The 18950-nt window shown below is 42.4% G+C and overlaps 1 protein-coding gene across 6 annotated transcripts in view; it reads right to left on the bottom strand.

The window, feature by feature from the left end:
- usp24 (ubiquitin specific peptidase 24) overlaps window positions 1-18723 on the bottom strand; it is a 46357-nt gene extending 27634 nt beyond the window's left edge. The window contains exons 1-33 of one of the 6 annotated variants that reach the window (XM_007550602.2): window positions 18303-18723; window positions 14483-14651; window positions 14213-14280; window positions 13977-14120; window positions 12780-12905; window positions 12486-12521; window positions 12295-12360; window positions 9822-9887; window positions 9405-9479; window positions 9099-9257; window positions 8883-8997; window positions 8681-8784; window positions 8066-8173; window positions 7863-7958; window positions 7607-7768; window positions 6266-6352; window positions 4838-4945; window positions 4610-4759; window positions 4401-4532; window positions 3615-3726; window positions 3461-3537; window positions 3210-3350; window positions 3009-3062; window positions 2766-2899; window positions 2555-2621; window positions 2081-2191; window positions 1890-1988; window positions 1627-1800; window positions 1428-1513; window positions 929-1037; window positions 694-849; window positions 519-616; window positions 324-419 (exon numbers count right to left, since the gene is read on the bottom strand). In XM_007550602.2, the coding sequence (XP_007550664.1) occupies window positions 324-419; window positions 519-616; window positions 694-849; window positions 929-1037; window positions 1428-1513; window positions 1627-1800; window positions 1890-1988; window positions 2081-2191; window positions 2555-2621; window positions 2766-2899; window positions 3009-3062; window positions 3210-3350; window positions 3461-3537; window positions 3615-3726; window positions 4401-4532; window positions 4610-4759; window positions 4838-4945; window positions 6266-6352; window positions 7607-7768; window positions 7863-7958; window positions 8066-8173; window positions 8681-8784; window positions 8883-8997; window positions 9099-9257; window positions 9405-9479; window positions 9822-9887; window positions 12295-12360; window positions 12486-12521; window positions 12780-12905; window positions 13977-14120; window positions 14213-14280; window positions 14483-14651; window positions 18303-18581 (3764 nt within the window). In that variant the 5' untranslated portion in view covers window positions 18582-18723. The remainder of the gene's footprint in view (window positions 1-323; window positions 420-518; window positions 617-693; window positions 850-928; window positions 1038-1427; window positions 1514-1626; window positions 1801-1889; window positions 1989-2080; window positions 2192-2554; window positions 2622-2765; window positions 2900-3008; window positions 3063-3209; window positions 3351-3460; window positions 3538-3614; window positions 3727-4400; window positions 4533-4609; window positions 4760-4837; window positions 4946-6265; window positions 6353-7606; window positions 7769-7862; window positions 7959-8065; window positions 8174-8680; window positions 8785-8882; window positions 8998-9098; window positions 9258-9404; window positions 9480-9821; window positions 9888-12294; window positions 12361-12485; window positions 12522-12779; window positions 12906-13976; window positions 14121-14212; window positions 14281-14482; window positions 14652-18302) is intronic. The other 5 variants (XM_007550603.2, XM_007550608.2, XM_007550609.2 and 2 more) reach the window with 5 other exon arrangements.
- Between the last annotated feature and the right edge of the window lie 227 nt (window positions 18724-18950).

Raw genomic sequence — 18950 nt, 5'->3', positions numbered from 1 at the left:
GGGATGACAGCCATTGTTGAAGAAGTCTGGAATGTAAAACTTAAAAACTGTTTACAGCTCATAATTTAATCTGAGCTGAAATTTGATAAAAAAAAAAAACATGTTCATTTTCCCACTATTTAACGTTTGTGCACTATGTGGTGAGACAAAATGAATATGACAAAAATGTCTACGCTGTCAGTTTCAAGAACTTTGCTAAAAAAACAACACAAAAACAAAGCAAAGACAGGGAAAAAATGAAATGGAAAAAGGTTGAAACCCTGACAAAACGGGTTTTAATGTGCTGGGCCTGTGTGAAAAATATTTTGACAGGTTCCCTTCACCTGGCCAGCTGAAGGCAGATGGAGTTGACTCCTTGTCGGGTCTCGTAGTCCACTTCAGATGGGATGGAGTCCCTCTGCATGACGTTCACCACCAGACTGCAAGCGAAACACGGAAACATCAGGACCGAAAGCGGCAAAAACACGGCTACTAACACAGCCTGACTGACGGCCGCGGAGTGAAAAGCAGTTTTTCACCTGAGGCCTCCCGCTTTGAGGAAGTTTTCACAGAAGGACTTGCTGCTGGTTTTGGCCATCTCGTCGTCCGACGTTGGCATCAGCTTCGAACTCAAAACCTAGACAGACGACGAAACGATGAAGGCGACCCGAGGTTTGAACTGGGGCTCGCTTTGAGGAGCGGATGCCCGCGTACCTCCAGGTTGTAAAGCACTCTGAAGGTGGACATGCCGGGCGCAGAGGATCGGAAAAGCGACTCCAAGATGGACGCGGCACTGGGCTGATGCTGCTGTTTGGGTGTTACAGATGGAGAGCGAGAGCCCGAACCCTGGCCGAGGGTGAACAGGGTTTTCTGCAACAGACGAGATGAAAACTAGAGCAGAGGTCTTCACGGGTGTGACGATCGGATGTGATCAGACGCCTTCAGGTACCTGGTGGCTCCAGACGCTGGATTCTTTGGGAACGAAGTTGTCGAGTGCGTCCTGCACTTCGGGGTCTGTTGGAATTAGCAGCAGCAGCTTCCTCACACGGAGGATGATCCTACGGGTTGAAAAGAAAAATAACAACTAAAAGCAAAAAACAGAAAGAGACTTGACTTTCTGTTTCCATAACTTGCATTGTTATGCCATTATCAATATATCACCTACTAAACATAGTGCATTATTAGTTGCATTATGCTTAAAAGAGAATTTGCTGCCACCTCTTGTTCCTATTTTTAATGGGATGGTGTTGCTATGTAAAGTCTGGGTAAATTTCTTATTACTTTGTTCTAAATTTATAAGGTGAAAACATTGTGACTTTAAGCTACTGTTACATATTTGTGCAAAAAAAAAAATTGTTTCCAATGAGATAAAAGATTAAGGAAACACCTGATGTGGGTTATTTTGTTGTTGTTGCTGACAATAACTCTGGTGATAATCATCATCTCACCTTGGCTCTTCAAGGTTAGCCAGCTGGTAAAGCATCTCAAACACATTGCACACCAAAGCCATCACCACCCCAGGGAGGGACTTCTCCTGATGATAAAAGAAGACGCATCAGAGCTGATGTTCTCCTCAGTGTGTGTGTGTGTGTGTGTGTGTGTGTGCGTGTGTGTTTTCGTGTGTAGGGAGAGCGTTCGTATGTTCACCTGCTCCAAGGCGTAGGCCGAGTTGAAGACGGCAGAGCTGGAACTGCTGGAGGCCGAGGCCGACGACTCCGAGCTGCCCGAAGGAGTCCCGGTGCCGGAGCTCTTCACCGTCAGGCTCTGCTCGTCGCTGAAGCCGAGCTGCGAGAGCAGCTTCTGGTCTCGGTTCATGGTCAGCTGACGGACAGAGAGAAGAAGAAAGTCAGCTAACGCGTAACGCGCAAAAACACGCTGAAGACCAGCCGAGCACGACGAGCAACGCCTACCACGCTATCATTGGCAAAAATCTGGACGTTATCCACCGGGCAGCTCAAGTGTTCGGAGATCTTCCAGCGGATGCTGCCTATCGTCTCGTTACTGTGAGTCTGCGGGGAAACACGGCACACGCTCAGTCGTGGAAGAAGAGACAAATTTCAAAATGGCAGAAGTTGGAGGTTTCTCCCTCCTCTGAGAATACCTCTAGGGTGAAGGTGTCTTTGGTTGACTCGTAGGTGATGTGGAGAGTGACGGGGTGTCCGTTGAAAGACGCCCCGTGAGGTAGAATGGTGCGAGGAAACGAGTACATGTCCTACGAAGAAACACAAAATATCCGGTTAGAGTTCAAAACAAATCGTTTTCCTCAAACACAGACCAACTGAGATCGCGGAGCAGGATTTTAATCTTGAGCGCTTGAGTTTTTAAGAGATGCACCGATCGGACGACTTGGTCGATTTCTGATGTTTTTGTCACACTCCAGGCGCAAAAATGGAGAGCTTTACAACTTTAAAATGGAAATCAAAACGGGATTTTGCATCTCATATTAGCAATTAGCGAAGTTGGAGTAGTTAGCATTGTCAAAGAAGCAGAATGTAGAAAACAAATATTGAAATCTCAAACAAAAAAAAAAAAACAAAGCTCCTTTGCTGTAACACATTTATGCTTCCCTGCATACCTCTATAGTGATGACATAGCGCTCAGCCAATAACAGCAGTCTTTCAATTATCACCAGCTTTGTGGATCTAGGAGTCAACAAACACAAAAGCAGCTCAGTAACACTTAAACGAGTATCTAACGTTAAAAACAGTGGCTTCATTTTATCATCACATAAACAAAACAAAAGAAAGAGATTGATGTTTTAGTAGGTTAAGTAGCTATGCTCTTACCCAAACCCCCCTCTGTACCTGGAAGGTGATTGTACAGACGTGGCTACCGTTGGCATGGCAGTGGCTGTCAGCATCTTTGTTGCCTTGGTAACAGCATGGGTTAGAGTGGGCCCGCCCAGGGCCGAGCTTGCGGCCTGGGGTAAAAGAAAAAAAGAAAAAAAAAGAAAGAGAAAAAGTAGAAACGTTCCGTTGGGTTTTGATTTCTAACGATTCTAAAAACTCGTTACGATTTTCAGGGCTTACCTCTAGCCGCTTGTAACAATCAGCAATGAACTTCTTGTGCAAAGAGACAGAATCCTGGAAGGTGGAAAAGTTGATAAGCGATGAGATGCAAGTTAAAATCAATTTCCAATCTTTGCCTTATTTTCAACGCGCCTGTTTTAGTAACTATGCTCTTTCTCTGTCAGTTTATACTGACGGGGAAAAAGCGGACGACACACTGACCTTCTTCATTTTTGGATTGAGGTTGGTATAGCTGTAAGTGATTATCAGTTGGATCGCTTCGTTGGCTATCTCTTCGTCCGGCGTTTCCATGGCGATGCGCCAAATAAAATCCATCCCTGCCAGGTCGAGGCGCTCCACACACTTTATTTATTTCATTTTTAGAAGAAATGATACAATAAATATTAACGAATATCATAATTAGACTTAAATTAACAGAAGAGAAGAAAAGAAAAAGCGAAGTGAGGACTGACCAGCTGGGTTCCCTGGCGCTTCAGACGATGGTCACACAGATTCACATTCTCGAAGAAGGTCTTAAACAGGCCGAACCCTGAGGCGAGACACAAACAGGTCAACTTCCTGCCGTGGGTGTTTCAGAGCTGTAGGGGTCGCTGTTGAGCCTCTCACCGTTCATAGTGATCTCATAGGGCTCCAGTTTCAAAATCTTCTCCTTGAAGAGCTGCTGCTGAACATCGCTCTCCAGGTCATGCTGTCCTTTGGTGAACCACTCAAAACACAACTGGAGGTACAAAAAAAATGATAATAAGGATAATGATAATATGATGTCTATAGCAGGTTTTCCACACAGTATCCATTAAAAAATAAGATTTTATTTTCAGGGTTTCACCAACTCAATTTTAAGACTTTTTAAGACCGTCATGAATGGAATTTCAGACCTATATCTCAATGTGTAGCTAACAGTTGTTAGCTACATACACTTGTAGCTAACAACAGGTAGCAGTGAGTCACAGAAGGCCATGAAGACGTCTGTGTGTGAAAACTCACATGAGAAACAATGCACAGAATACATGACTAAATAGTCCCGCCATGACAAAATTTACAATTTTTGATTAACTTATTTAACGCCTTAAAAAGAATTTTAGACTTTTAAGGCCTTAATTTTAGATACATGTATTTAAGAGTTTTTAAGGATCTCCGGAAATCCTGATTTTTCAGATCCTGTAGAGGAATTTTCATTCATCTCTGTATAAATATTTAGTCTACGTTTGCAATGAGCACGTTTCTGATCCATTTCCTCTGCCTTACGAAGGAGATGCGAGTGAGTAAATGGCTAATGTTTTACAGCATTCCTCCAGAGCAAACACTGAACAAAGGAAAAAAACAAACAAACAAACAAAAAAACAGGTGCCCGACATGACAAACAGCTGAGCACAGGGTTTCCCTTCTTCATACCTCACGGTCAAGCTCACAAACATCCGGACCCGAGACCAGGCACTCCCAGAGCTCCTTGGCTCTGTTCCAGACCAGGTACAGGCTGGCCTCCTGAAGGAAGAACGCCAGGAACCGCAGGTGGCTGTCCAGGTACTGGACACACATTTTGAAAAAAAAATTAAGAATACGTTTTCAGAAAGCTGAAAAAGCGAATAAAACCCAACGCTGACCTCCTGGTAGGTGTATCTGCCGTCCACCAGGGTGGAAGCGGACAGGCCGTTGTTCCCCGACGCGCTCACGGCGAGTCGGTGGCAGCACACCAGAGATCCCGTGATCAGTTTGACAATCTCGAAGTTCTTCTTCAGGTCCTGGATGATGCTCTGTGGCGAGGCAGACAACGGTCACAACGGCGCCGCCTCACGGCGCGACGCGGGTGAGGCGGCGCTGCGCTACGGTACCTTGTCTTGTTTCTGGTAAGTCTGTTTGATGAAGGAGCGGGTGATTTCGTGCAGCTGCCGCAGAGCGGGGACGACCCAGACGGTTTGGGGAGTGCTCTGCTGAGAAGCCTGTAAACACACATGCAGAACGACAGGCACCACCTATGAAAACCCCGGCGACCGCAATCACGTTTCATTTTCCGTCCGCGCTTCAGGTCGGACTTGCCACCTTTGAAGCTTGTAAAATAATTTTAAAAAATAGAATAGAAATCAGAGCCACGGATACAAAGCACTAAGATTTAAATCGGTTTTTCCCATTCTGATTGGATTACTTTTTGAATGAGCACAAAGTATCCTCCACAGTTACTGCCACCCAAAGTAAACATGTAGATTCAGGTTTTATTGCAGCAGCATTGACTCACTGTGAAGAATTTAGTTGCCTCTCGCCTTTAACTTCAATGCGTTTATTGAATGGAAAGAAGAAAAATCCCAAGTTAAGAAATAAACGTCAGCGCTAACAAACTACTGCTTCACTTTGTGGCAACTTAAGAAGTCTAAAAATATTTTAACAACTAATCACCGACGCCATGTTTCTGCGTGGGGGGAAAAAAACCTGACATTTCACGGAGGCCGTTTTCTCTTAGATACTATTCAAAATAGGAAAGACAAGAAAAACGTTCACCTAAGGAACGTGTCTGTTGATCTTCAGAAGTCAGGAGACATCAACTCTCCACCAAAACTCCACTGTCAAATTAATAATTCAAACACCATCTCCATGACGACTGGACATCTTTTCCTGTCTTACAGTCACAAATGAAAGCACGTGGAGTTTTCTAAACTTAATGACTCTGACTCTTCATGTGACTTATACTCTGGAGCGACGTCTAGTCCGGAAAATACAGTAAGTCAGATCTGGTCAACACAGAAATTCAATGGAAAAGCTGCGGGTGAGACAGGAGGCAGGACTGGAGCATTATTACACTCACAATAAATGCAACATTGTGTAGTAATTTTATGCTTTCCCAATATTGTGCAGCCTTCCACTTCTCTATATTTTCCAGTGAAAAGCACGTTCTGCAATAAAAGATGAAATAACTTCAAGGTTCTTGTATTTTTAAACACGTTTACCAGAGGTTTAATACGTCCACAAAAAAACCCACCCGCTTGGAAAAAACCCCCAAAACGGATTAATCACACAGACGGCTCTCACCCAGAACCCGATCAACCCAGAGTGTGTAATCATTAGTAAGTGCCAAAGCCAATTTAGTTGAGCGAGTAAAAGATCAGTGCACACCTGGTTAAATTACCTCAAGCTGCAATCACCTGTAACACAATCGAACCTGTGACCAAAGGAGCCCTTGTGTGAAAGAACCCTTCTCCGTGATTGGACGGTAGGCAGGAATCAGCCAGATTAGTGGGAACATAAATTAAATGGGATTACGCTCTTACTTTAGCCAATGAGTTAGATATCTTCTTGTGCCAAGTATGAAATGAGCTTTGAGTGTTGCTGCCTTTATCGTCCTCCTGAGTGTGATGCTGGAGACATACATTTTATTTACAGTCGGGCGTTTAACACACACACACACGCACACACACACACACACACACACAAAACATGAGCCGTATCAAGCCAGCACATGCAGCTACGGTGAGATGATGACTGAAGCGTGTCGGAAAAGAAAAAAAACACTGCATGTGTAGCGTGGAGTTTGTGGCTCGCACAAAAACGGTGGCTGCAGGTGAGAAAGAGCGCGCTGCTGTTATGATTCGCTACAAAATTTGGTAAAATACATTAATTATTTTGTTAGAATGCAGTATAACGAGGGGATAAGTTATTATTTCTCACAAACAAAGTGTATCTTGACAGTGCAAACTGGGAGTCGATCTTAAAATCTCACAAATGTAACATGGCTGAAACAATTAATTGGATGAATCGTGATTAATCAATTAATGGAAATAATTGTCAACTAATTCAGTTATCGATTAAACATCTGTAGAGTACACAGATTAAACAAGGCCATTTTACTACAATAACAACACATTCAGAGCCGTCATTAAGCCAAAATTGTATGAAAATGTAAACATTTTGCATTCAGACATAATAAAACAACACTTGTAAAATGTCTGACTTGGAATTACTCAAGTGGGATAATTCAAATCCTGCAAAAAAAATCCCTATTAAGCACCTTTTGCTATCAAATTATTAATCAAATGATTCAGAAAATCATCAAGCATACGTTAAAGGAATGATGTGTTATTGAAGTTCACAAAATAATTATTATTCTCTTATTTTAAAAAAGAAATTAAATGATTTGTTTATTTGCATCTTTTAATGTGTTTCTAATATTTTATAAAAAAGCTTAAATGAAAAATCTTTAAAAATGTGCCTTTTTTTACTTGATTAATCAGTCGATCATAATAATGATCACTGATTACTAAAATAATCGTTAGCTGCAGCCCTAAAATCTAATATAGTCAAAACATCCATTAAACTGCTTTATAAGCCAGTGCCAGCATTAAGGATTCATGTTTCCATACAAATCACTAATAACTGTAAAGGTGCTAATAATTCACACAACTGTGTGACTATTCCTGCTTAATGCTGCAGACTAAAACACTTTAAAAATCTTTTGTCTTTAAAAACACAAACAGTCTGGATGTGAGCCACAGTTAAAAGGGTGATGATGCACAACCAGCACTGACACACCAACTTTAAAACGTCACAATAGAGGAAACTGTGAGGGAGAATAAATAACCCAGAAGTCAGAATGTTTCACATCCGTGTCTCACCTTCTTGATGTCTTCGATACATTTAATGATGTAGCTGCGTTTCACGGTCTCCTTGACGGCGTAGGCGTCACTGAGGATCCCCAGGTGTTCCTCCAGGGCCTGCTGAACCAGACTGGTGGGCAGGGTGGGGAGGTGAGCCAGTTCCCACAGCACCTCTAGCACCTACACACCAAAAAGAAAAAAAAAAGAGAAAAAACACAACATGCTTGAGACTCAACAAAACACCAGCAGCTTACTCAGGGGAAATTCTCCACACCTTTCCTGTAGTCGTTTCTGAGCGAGCTTCTCTGCCTATTCTCCCGATCAAACTAAGCAGCTTTTGCCGAACGCGGTCGCTCTCCACCTCCCAGCTCTATAAAAAAAAAAAAAAAAACACACAAAGTGATTGGTTGTATCGGTTGTAAGGAAACGCACACTTAAGAGACACTTTTTAGTCCAAGACATGCGATCAGCACCGACCTTCTGTATGAGGACGAAGAGGTGGGTGAGCTGGTCGAAGCTGAACTTCACGGCGGCAGCAGCGATTATTGTGTGGATGTTCTCTATCACCGTTGAGGACTGACCGGCCTGAAAAAGAAAAAAATACAAATAGAAAAAAAATGCATATATTTATCTTGGTTATATTTCTGGAAATAGGCATCTTTATGAATTCCAGCGTCATTCAAGCATCAAGTTATATGTAGGGATGCACCGAGATGAGAACCTGGCCTGATATCGATATCCGATAATGATGCTGCTATATCGATAACCAATATTTACTGATATTATATATATTGTATATGTTTCCCTACACTTTTGGTACCGTATAAAAGTGACTGCACCACCTATGCAGCTTTTCTGATTTATTTAAACACCCCAAAATCCTCTGATGCATCACTATGACTGAAGATATACCACATGGCTAACCTCTAGAGGTGGTTATTAATCATAAAAGAGTGTTTATTGTAAATCTTAATAAAAAAACAAAACAAAAAACAAACATCCATGAACTCCAGGGTGATGCATTTCTACCACTTATTTCAGATCTCTTACAAGTCTTGCAAACCAAAAAGAACCAAGACTGTCATTTCTAACCTGTATTCTCCAGATCTTGGTGAGTTCATCCAGGGACAGCTTACTCCCGAGCAGCTCGATGATTCCCTTTATCCTCTCACAGTACTGAGCCTGATCAATGTTACCTAAAGCAGCAAGAATCAAACATGAACCATCAAAACATCATCGTGTTTCAAACGGCTGAAGTCATATTCCTGACAGGTTTTCAGGGGCGACCTCTTACCTTCCAGCGCTATCGACAGGACCGAGTTCTCCACGAGCCAGTCGAGAAGTTTATCTGTGTCGATGGCGTTTTTCACTGTTTTTGACACTGTACTTTCTTCTATTAACTTGGTCACCTACCAGATGAAATTAAAAGAAAGTTTGATACAACACTTAAAAAAAAAAAAAAGGCACTGAAACAAGATGCATCAGCACTTCAAACTCTAAGGAAACTGACTTCTTTTAAGGAGTTCATTTTGGTAGAGAAGTGGGGAGTTTTGAGCATTCTCAGCAGCGTGTCCAGCCGCAGGTCGTCCACCACGGCGACCAGTTCCCTCTGGAACCTCATGCACAGCAGCTTGATGGCCGACAGCAGGTCAGGGATGCTCACTAGACGCTGGGGTTAGAAAGAATTTGACCAATCCGTGAGATTTTTTTATTATTATTTTTTTTAAATAAACCATCTTAGTTTATGGTTGTCTTGGTGACCTTTTCCTCACTGCAGTTGCAGCAGCCAACACAACACGGTTCGTAAAAACACTACCTTGTCCTTCAGGTCCTTTTCCTCCAGGTTCTGCACATATGTGATGGTCTTGTGGATGACTGGATCGAGCATGGGCTACGCAAAAACAAGAACAAGCGACTTTGTTTATCTGTGTTCAGGGTCAAGGAGCAAGCGGATGCAGCAAATCAGAATAGAAATGAATTCAGAATGGGACTCATGGGTCACATTAAGCAACGAGTAGAATAAAAAAAAAACAACAGTAGAAATTTATACTAGCAGGAGGCAAACTAATCAAAAGAAGAAATAGAAAAATCTAATAGTCCACACACTATGTGTGAGTGAGTGTATTTCTAATATTTCCTTTTATTTAACCATTCAAGTCTAAGAAGTATTTTAACTTTGTTGCAACTATGTGATAGCATTCATTGTGAGAATACAGAGTACATATTAGCTCACCTGGACGAGGCTGGAGTTTAAATATTCCGCACAAACACCAAGGGGCTGGACCAGGGCTGATACACACTGAGCACACAGGTGGAAAGAAACAGAGGGGATATCAAACACACACAAATCAATAAGCAGATCAACTCATCAATACCACCTGCAGTTCAGCTACATTTAAGGTTTTATAACAGCAACAACATAAGCTGTGCTTCTCAATCCTCTGCGAGACACTTATAAAAACCACAAACAGCAAATATTCTACCTCAAATAAATACGAAGGCCTAAAGTTGAAACTGGATTTTTATCTTGTGGTTTCACACCTGGTAGTCCGGTAGACTGGGTTCGATTGGAGTCCTAAATTCCAACTTTTTTTTTTACATTTTCAGTTGTTGCGGTTCGCTTTTACGACGCACTGTGTCAAACAAACCAAACCCTTTGAGAAAAAAAAAACTGTTCACATCCTCGCCTGTAGTGGCGCTGCAAAAACAACCACTGAAGGAAACGACAAGAAAACCTCTGAAGACATGAGCGCAACTTCCTTCCTCCTTCACGAAACGCAAATAAAAATGGATTAGCATCAGATTATTGCGGTTGCAGGATTTCTCCTTTGTCCTTGGTAAATGTGCTAAAGCTAAAATAACACTCGGTTATTTCTCGCGAGAGCGCTAGACGCGCGCTTATAAAAGTCGAGCTGACCAGAGACCGCTCTACAAGCCGGAAGTGGACTATAGTGCAGGGCATTCTGGGTAAATACAACCCAAAAATAAATACGCTCGCGGGAAATTAGCTCGAGGTCTTTTACCAAAGACAAAAGAAAAATCCGACAACCACTAAATTTGAAGCTACTTCCTTTTAGTTGACATTTTATAAGGAAATGCGCTCAGTGTCCTCTTCGGAGGTTTTCGTGTCGTTTTCTTCAGTGGTTCTTGATGCAGCGCCACATGACATAATCCGGCGTGAAAGTGAACTGCACCAGCTAAAAATGTAACAAGTGTTGCAATTTTGGTCCCCAATCAAACCAAGTCTAACAGCTGTGAAAACACCCTAAAATATTATGGCTTCCTCAAAGAGTGATGTACTGTAAGCATGTGGTTGCACACACAGTAAAGACCACACTGTGAATTTCATGTCGATTAAACCAACCAACAAGTCAAACATTTAAAGATTTTTCTTCTAGATATCATTCACTCTGTCAGTGTTTAGTCACAAAAGCATAGTGATTAGTTTCTGTTTGTCCTTTTAAAGAAATCCTTTGTAATCATAATGTAAGCAGCTCCTTGTCCTCAATGACCCCGACCCTCCATCCCACTCGACTTCCTCCTCAAAGCGGACAGATTAATGAGCCACCTCTGGGAGTCAGAAGAGGAGGGAGCTCTTCTCCCGTTATCTTTCCTCCTTTCTCTTTCAGTCTCTGCCGTCTTTGGAGTAGGTTAAGCATTCAATGGCTAACGCTCGCAGATACTCCTGAGCTCTCACCACTGCTTAAGAGTGTCAAATTAGTCCGCGTTGAGCCTTTAGCCTTGTTAACATGCCGAGCGTCTGAGTCAATTGCTATGCAAACTGCTGCGGTTCCGGCCAGGTTCTGGTGAAGGAAGCATCCGCACAAGGATGCTTTCAGAAACATGTAAAACAACCGGGCATTTCAAGCGTCACACAGCGGGAGGATGTCAGAGCAAGAGAGCGTTACTGGGAGGGAGGCAGAAGAGGCACATTCAGCCCCCTGCAGCTGAGAGCGGAGGAGGGGGGGAGACATGGCGACCTTTTAAGCTGTTATAGACTCCATCAAAGTCTGTCGCTCTGCATGCATGAAATGTGCAACTATTTGAGGTATTACAGTATGCAAAGTAGGGCTGGGCGATATGGTTTAAAAATTATATATTAAACCAGATACAATTTCTTGCTTTAATAAATTTTATTTTGCTTTTCTTTTCATTAAAAAGAGAAATTACAAATTACAGAAAATATTTTCAAAAAGTATCGGGTCGGGATATGAGAATTTTTGTTTACTCACAAGGCATAACATTAGCAGAATGAAAACAAAAGTTTTCCAGAACAATGGCTTAAAATAACTAGAAAAAAGTCGCTCTGGTGAGGAAAAAAAGTTCTTTTTTTTTTTTTGGAGTTCTAATAAAATTACTACTTCGATCTCCTGTTATTACAACTTTAGTCTTGTATTAATATGACTGTACTCTTGTAACATTATGTCTTCAATCTTAGCTTGACCCTTAAATTTTGTTGTAGAGTTGACCTGAATTCAAAATCCAAATAAATTGAAGTTGCAAAACATGTTTGTCAAACAAGATGGCAGCCTTTGGGTGTATTGACATCACTCTGAACTATGGAAAAAACCGATGAGTATATTGGTGAAAAAAAAACAAATCCAGATTTCCCTGAAAAAAGGAAATCTTCAAAAACCAAAACTTGGACTAAAACGATTTATCGCCCAGCCCTAATGGAAAGAAATGAAAGGAAGGGATATTCTTACAGCGATCTCGATCTCCTCTGAGCTGAGTTTAGTCTGGATGGCAGCGAATCCTCCTAACTCTCCAAACTTCACCACAAAAATAAAAAAGAGGGGAAAAAACAAAAAAACAAACAAAGAAATGAAGTAAAAGTATTGCAAAAATGTATCATTTATAAACATGGACAATTTGACATGGACAATTTATCACTCACTCGATTCACTAAGTCAACCAGCCAACCGTGGGGCTCCTGAAAGAGAAAACAAATCATGCTTTCAATTCAACAATGACAGCGCAAACTCTGACAGACGGTCGTGTTGCTGACAGCTGTTGTGCGTCAGTCGCGTGTTTTCATGAGCTTATTGGCTCAGCTACTCATCACCGAGGATGAAAAACAGAGACTCATAAGGAAACTGGTGTATAAATATTCGGCCAACTTCGCACACATGCCGGTGCTTCTGGGTAAACCCTGCAGTAAATGGTGACAGAAAAGAAGAGCGTCCCTTACTTTCTGGTAGGTGTTGCTGGGAGAGACTGCAAATATGTTGGCCTCGTCTCCAAAAACTTCGGCCCAGTTCCTCTGACATGACTTCATTCGGTTCTTAAAGTGGTACTCGTTGTCGGGGTTCAGGGCCTGCTCACAAAGAAAACAAAAAAAGACACTGTGGGATGACATTTGGCATCTACAGCAGTAATGCAAACAAGACTCCTTGCCGATTCTTTACGGTGACATCGTACATCTACAGCTCCATAGCAAAAATTTAACAGCAATATTTTTTGATTTATTTAGCACATCATGGAGAGAAATAAAATGGGTGGTCATTTTTTTCAAAGTCATATTTTAACCGTTTTATTCATATTGCCAAACTAATTATTTCATTCACAAGCTAAGTATTTCATTTTCAGACTAAATATTTACTGTAGTTTACAAACTAAATATTTAGTTCGAAAGCAAATATTTATTTTCTGAACTAAAAATGTGATTTTCAAACTAAATATTTCGCTTGCTAAGGAGATGTTACGCTAGCTGAGCTAAATCTTTAGGTCCAAGCTAAATATTAAGTTTGGGAAAATAAATCTGAGTTTGGAAAGCTAGTTGGAAACTGAATATTTAGTTTGCAAGCACAATAATTAGTTTCACTAACTAAACATTTCATTTACAAACTAAACATTTAATTTTCCAACTAAATATTTATTCCCCCAAACTTAAATATTTAGCTCGGACCTAAATATTTAGCAAGCTAAACCAAGTATTTAGTTTGGAAATTAAATGTTTAGTTTGGAAAATACATATTGTTTTTAGTTTCCAAGCAAGATATTTGAAAGCTAGATATTTATTTTGGAGCTCTGACATTTAAAAAGGCACATATAACATGGTAAAAATATTACTGAAAAATTACGGCTTAAATAAACTAAAACATTGCTTTTCATTTTTTACTGTGGAACTTTACAAACATTACCTCATAGTTATCAGATTAAAGGAGGCTCAATATAAAGAAAAAAATTTTTTTTTTACAGATATTTAAAAAAATATTTTCAAAACAATTTTTCCTTTTTTCCCCCACCACTTTGTGTTGACCTACGGTATAAAATCCCAATGTAACACATTGAAGTTTGTGGTTAGAACGTGATAGGTTCAGGGGGCGTGGGACAGAGATGTTCCCTGCATGTAAAACAATCTCCTGGACACAGAGAGACAGCCCACCATGGTCAGGACCCCCATCAGGTTGACGGGGACGGGGTCCTGCTTCACCCTCTCGGCCACCAGCTCCACCAGCAACATCAGCATGTTGTAGATCCCCTCGTGGATCTCCGTCCCCCACTTGTGGACGGCGCTGCTGGTCAACAGCTGGCGAGACGTAAAAACGGGAAGACAGAGTAAGTCGACGAGCGGCTCAGCCCATCCGGTCCGGCGGTCGCTCCGTTCCTTTCGCAGCTCACCTTTTTGAAGGCCTCCGGCATGCACCGATCCACAAACCGCTTGCAGTTCTCATCGGCGTCCGCCAGACCTGACGAGAGAGGGAGGTTCAACGCTCTGAATCTGAACTTGGAAGAGGAAGATATTTGGTCGGAATACGCAGTCAGCCGTGTGACTGAGCGTCCACAGGAACGGCATGTGGTAAAAACCACCCGGCGGTCCAACGACACCATCTCACTGCCACGACGTTTTGTGCTTAGGAATGTGAAACGAGATGACCAGTGCTCTCTTACCGTGCCGTGCAAGGCAGGTGGAGGCGATGAGGCACTTGCCCAGGGACTCCTCTCTCTTGTAGGGGATGGACCAGTGATCGGTGAAGACCCGGCTCTCCAGCTCGTACAGGTTGGTGGTGGGGAACTCCATGCTGCCTCCCGAGCAGTTCCCGTTCTCGTCGTTGCTTCGCTGCAGACAGACGGGCGTGGCAAATTTATTACCAACATGCAGAAGGTGACTTTATCCCTCCCCTCCTCCCCCGGAGCTCGTCCTTTCTGTTTTACGACTGTCCAACCCGCCCTCTGCGAGATGCGAGGGTAATACAAATCGCCTCTGTAGCATCTGCCCTTCATCTCTGCTCCATCTTCATGAATTTAATTAGGGAGCTTGACATGTTAATCTGCCACAACTGAGCAAATGAAGGAGAAATCCACAGAAAGAGAACAGATTATTTAGCCCTAGCTGGAAAAAAACAAAACTGAATCATTTACCTCAAAAAGTTTGCCAATATATTCATAAGGTCAGATACATATTGTCGTATCTGAGAGCAACCGTCCCCTTACTGAAGGTTTGAACTGTAACTTATTTGATCTGCAGACCCACCCGCCCGACCAAACCCCCCCAGAGCTCATCTCCAGCTACATTATAAATGAGCAAAGACTATTACGGCCTATTTTGCCTGCAGGCTTCACCAAGTTTAAATATTAATGCCGTACAACGCAGTTGGGTCAAGTCCGCCTAATCTGAACACATATCCAGATACTGGCTAACGTATTATTCAGTGAACTCCTTAGGCATAACCTTTATGCTACAGTTACTGAGGCTGGTTCAGAATCGTTAACATTTCTTTTAGCTCTGGATCTGAAGGAAGGATCTCTCAGTAGCAGTCAGTCTTGCAATGAATCTGAAAAGGCCTCTGACTGAAGACTTGCGCGACAAGACACATGACTGTCACGACATGCCAGCAGATCAGAATCAAGGCAGCAGAGACGATATTTCACAGTAATACGTCTTGGATGACACCATCAGTTGTTAGCAAGAGCCGCTAATCCACCTCATTTGCTTTTGCCGCATCTCTTTAAAATCTCTGTCTAAGTTTAAGGTTAGGTTCTTTCCAAAAATGTTGATGGACGAAGTGGCTTAAAGCAACCGATGACAAATAATCCTGATAATTCATTGGTTAAAATCAGCCTGTTTTATATTGTTGTTAGTTTATAAAAAGCAGAACGGCAAAAAGGAATAACATTCCGCTTAGTACGCTTTGTTTGCATTTTGAAAATAACTTTAAAGGTTAGGGAGCCAATCTGTGTTTGTTCATGTCTACGAAACAGCATCAAGAACCAATTGCCGCTTTCTTGTGATCATATTATATCAATTTTTAAATTTCTCTAATAACGCCAAGTCCATAATACATTCGCTCACGAGAATCTCTTGCCGGCCCGGTGCCCGGCGGTCAGTGTGATCTCGCGTGCATCAAAAGCCGTCAAACACGTGACAGTAAGGCGATAGGCCGCACTTTAAGTCTAACAGGAGGAGGCGAAGTGCAGGGAGCAGGAGGGAGGAGGATGCAACCGGAGATGCATCGTGTTTCATCCTTTCCCCTTTCTAGGAAAATTAGATATACGACAAGCAGATGGATGAGAGGTGGAAATAGCAGGAAGACACGGTTAATAGAGACGTTCGGTTGGAAATCCGATGGGAGAAATGTGGCAAAGAAAACCTGATACGTCTGAGCAGGAACAACAAATGACATCCCAATCAGAAACTAAGTGACCAACATATGTGTTTTTTTGTAACACCTGAAGACATAAGCAGAGTGGAAGGCAAAATGTGTATGTGTGTGTGAGTGTGTGTGGTTGTGCTGGGGCGAGCGGGTAACTCTGCCCCACTCTGTTACCGTGCGTCCACAGCCCTCTTGGGAACTCTGCGCAAAAACTGCAGCATGCTTGTGTGTGTGTGTGTGTGTGTGTGTGTGTGTCGGAGCGGCCGAGGGAGGAACTATATTTAGGAGCGACACACGAGGCCACAGACCAACCGCCGGTCTGTTACACATAAACACGGCAACTAAGAGAAGGGGGGGAATTAATGGCGTTCGTCCTTTGTGTTATGGCACACGCAGAACGTTTCACATCTTCAAACCTCACACGGAAGTGACTTTTGATGAGTTCCCGTCAGGAAGTTCTGCTCCAGAGGTGTTGTGAAAAATTAATATGTCGTCACAGAGTCCTTGGTTGTTGATGTGCCCGGTGGTTAATGCCTCACCTGGCTGCCGTGCTTTAAATCGCTACACGATAAATGGAAAGGGTTTCTGCAAAGTTCGTCCTGCAGCTGTTATGTAATTAATCCGAGTTTCATTATGTGTATGTTTCACATATAACACAATACTGAAATTAGCTTCTGATTTGCCAGCGAGGTAAAGGGCTATTTCACAATTTATTATTATTATTATTTTATTTTAGCCATCTGGACCAACTTAGATCAGTTGGGTTTCACATTTTTTACTCATTCAAGAGTTGTTCATTTTCAACTGGTTCACCCAATTCAGATTGGTTATAAGGGCAATTTCTAGTAACTGTGATAGTAACTTTAATTTGTAACATTTTTAAAAGGAGCGATGATGCTAAATCAGACTTAGTTTAGGAATAGGAAAGCAAAAGACATTTTTTGAGCTTAATAATAATAATAATAATAATAATAATAAAAACGTACAAAAATTAGGGTCATATTTAATGTATAAATGGGAATATTCTTGCAATTTGTTCATTTTACAATGGATTCTGGACTAGTATCACTGACAGATATCCTCCTGCAGATTATTATTATTTTTTCATATTGGAATTAGCAGGTCAGACCTAAAGAAAAATAAAATCAATCTATCTTAAGTCATAATCAATATGTAAAGTAGACTTTTTCCTTGAACGCCTTAATATTATCTGCAAGAATCACTTAGCTGCCGATTCCTAACCTATGAAATCACAGACTTTGAAAAAGCATACTCATTCCACAACAGGTTTTCTGACAGAGCAACAGGTCAAAGGTCAGGCAGCAGAGGAAACACAGCTATGTACTGCTTTAGGGGTCAGTCAAAGCAATCCTACTGTGCTATGCTGACGGGCGCTTTATGAGAGGCCGGAGGATTTCATAGCTTTCGCAGCACATAAACACAGCGGGCTGGACGAAGTTAGGACCCGTAAGCAAGTATTATACTGGCAACCAGTTGCTGCTTCTATGAGAGTGATCACTCATAAGAACATATGGATCTATACACAACTATTACCAAAATGGCACCTTTGCTATAGAGATATTGCGAAACCGCTTCAAAGTCAAGTTAGAGAGAAATAAAATCTTAACAGTGGTCGAGCTGTCAGACAGTCTCCTGGTTAGAGGCAGATAATACGATGCAAATCATTTCAACAGTCTAGATGACAATCAAATAACCATTTTAAACCAGAGCTTCCTTTAAACATCTGTGAAAGTGATGCTTTCGCTGCTGCTCCAAATTACTGGCGGGTTTCACCCTCCAACTTAGCTACAAGAAAAGCTACTAGCTAGCTAGCTAGGCTAGCTTGCAAATTTGAATTTCTCATTAAGCTTTAGCAGTAAAGTTCCTAAACATACTGTCCAAGAGCTCTTTTTGTATCAGTATGAAGTCCTAGCATGTCCTGTCTGTGTGGGACTGGTGGATCATTTTCTCCCTGACAGCTCACGTTAGGGGTTGCTGCATGTAGCCTTGAAGCCGCTAAGTTGAGCTAGTTAAATGGGCGAGCCTACTTTCTGTTGCAACTTACAACCGACCGTATTTCCTCACTCGCTCCTGGAGCCGATGCGTGTTGCGCTTACCTCGCCTTCCACGACGTCGTGGTATGCTGGGGGGGGATCGAACCCACTAGTCCCAGTCCTCCCGCTGTTTTCCCCGTCCCCACTGGAGCCCAAGCCGGTGGAAGGCCCACTCTCCATCGGCTCGTATCCATAGCCGAGTCCGGGGCTCTCGTTCGTTAGAAGCGCCACTGCCTCGTTGATGTCATTCTTTGCCAGCCGGAGCGCTTTCCGTATCACGTCAGGATCTGGGAAACCCATGCAGAGGAGCGTCGTTATGTGCTGCTCCTCTTCGGTCTCCATTTTCGGGGTGTCTCCGCTTCCCTCACTAGTTGTACAGCGGTGCTCGGCACAGCCCTGTAGCTGTGCACGCCGCCATGTTTACAGTCCGCCGCCGCAGCTAGCCTGCCTGTCACGATTTGCTTCTCCCAGAACAGCGCCGACACAGGTGATACGGTGAATTCTGCATTCCGAGAACTGCAGGCTGATCACGGGAGCGCGCACACTGACAGTACTAGATGATTCAGTGATTTTAACCTTGTTGTTAGTGTTTACCGTCTGTGCGGCTTCACCTGGAGGAGTTATGTTTGGAAGTCCATGATACATGAACTTTACTTTTTTCAAAAGATGAACACAAGTCAATATTATTATTATTATTATTATTATTATTAT

This window comes from Poecilia formosa, unplaced genomic scaffold (assembly GCF_000485575.1).
Source record: "Poecilia formosa unplaced genomic scaffold, Poecilia_formosa-5.1.2 Scaffold37, whole genome shotgun sequence".
Classification (NCBI taxonomy): Eukaryota; Metazoa; Chordata; class Actinopteri; order Cyprinodontiformes; family Poeciliidae; genus Poecilia; species Poecilia formosa.
The sequence above is the reverse complement of the archived record's forward strand: the minus strand, read 5'-3'. Positions and strand labels throughout refer to the sequence as shown.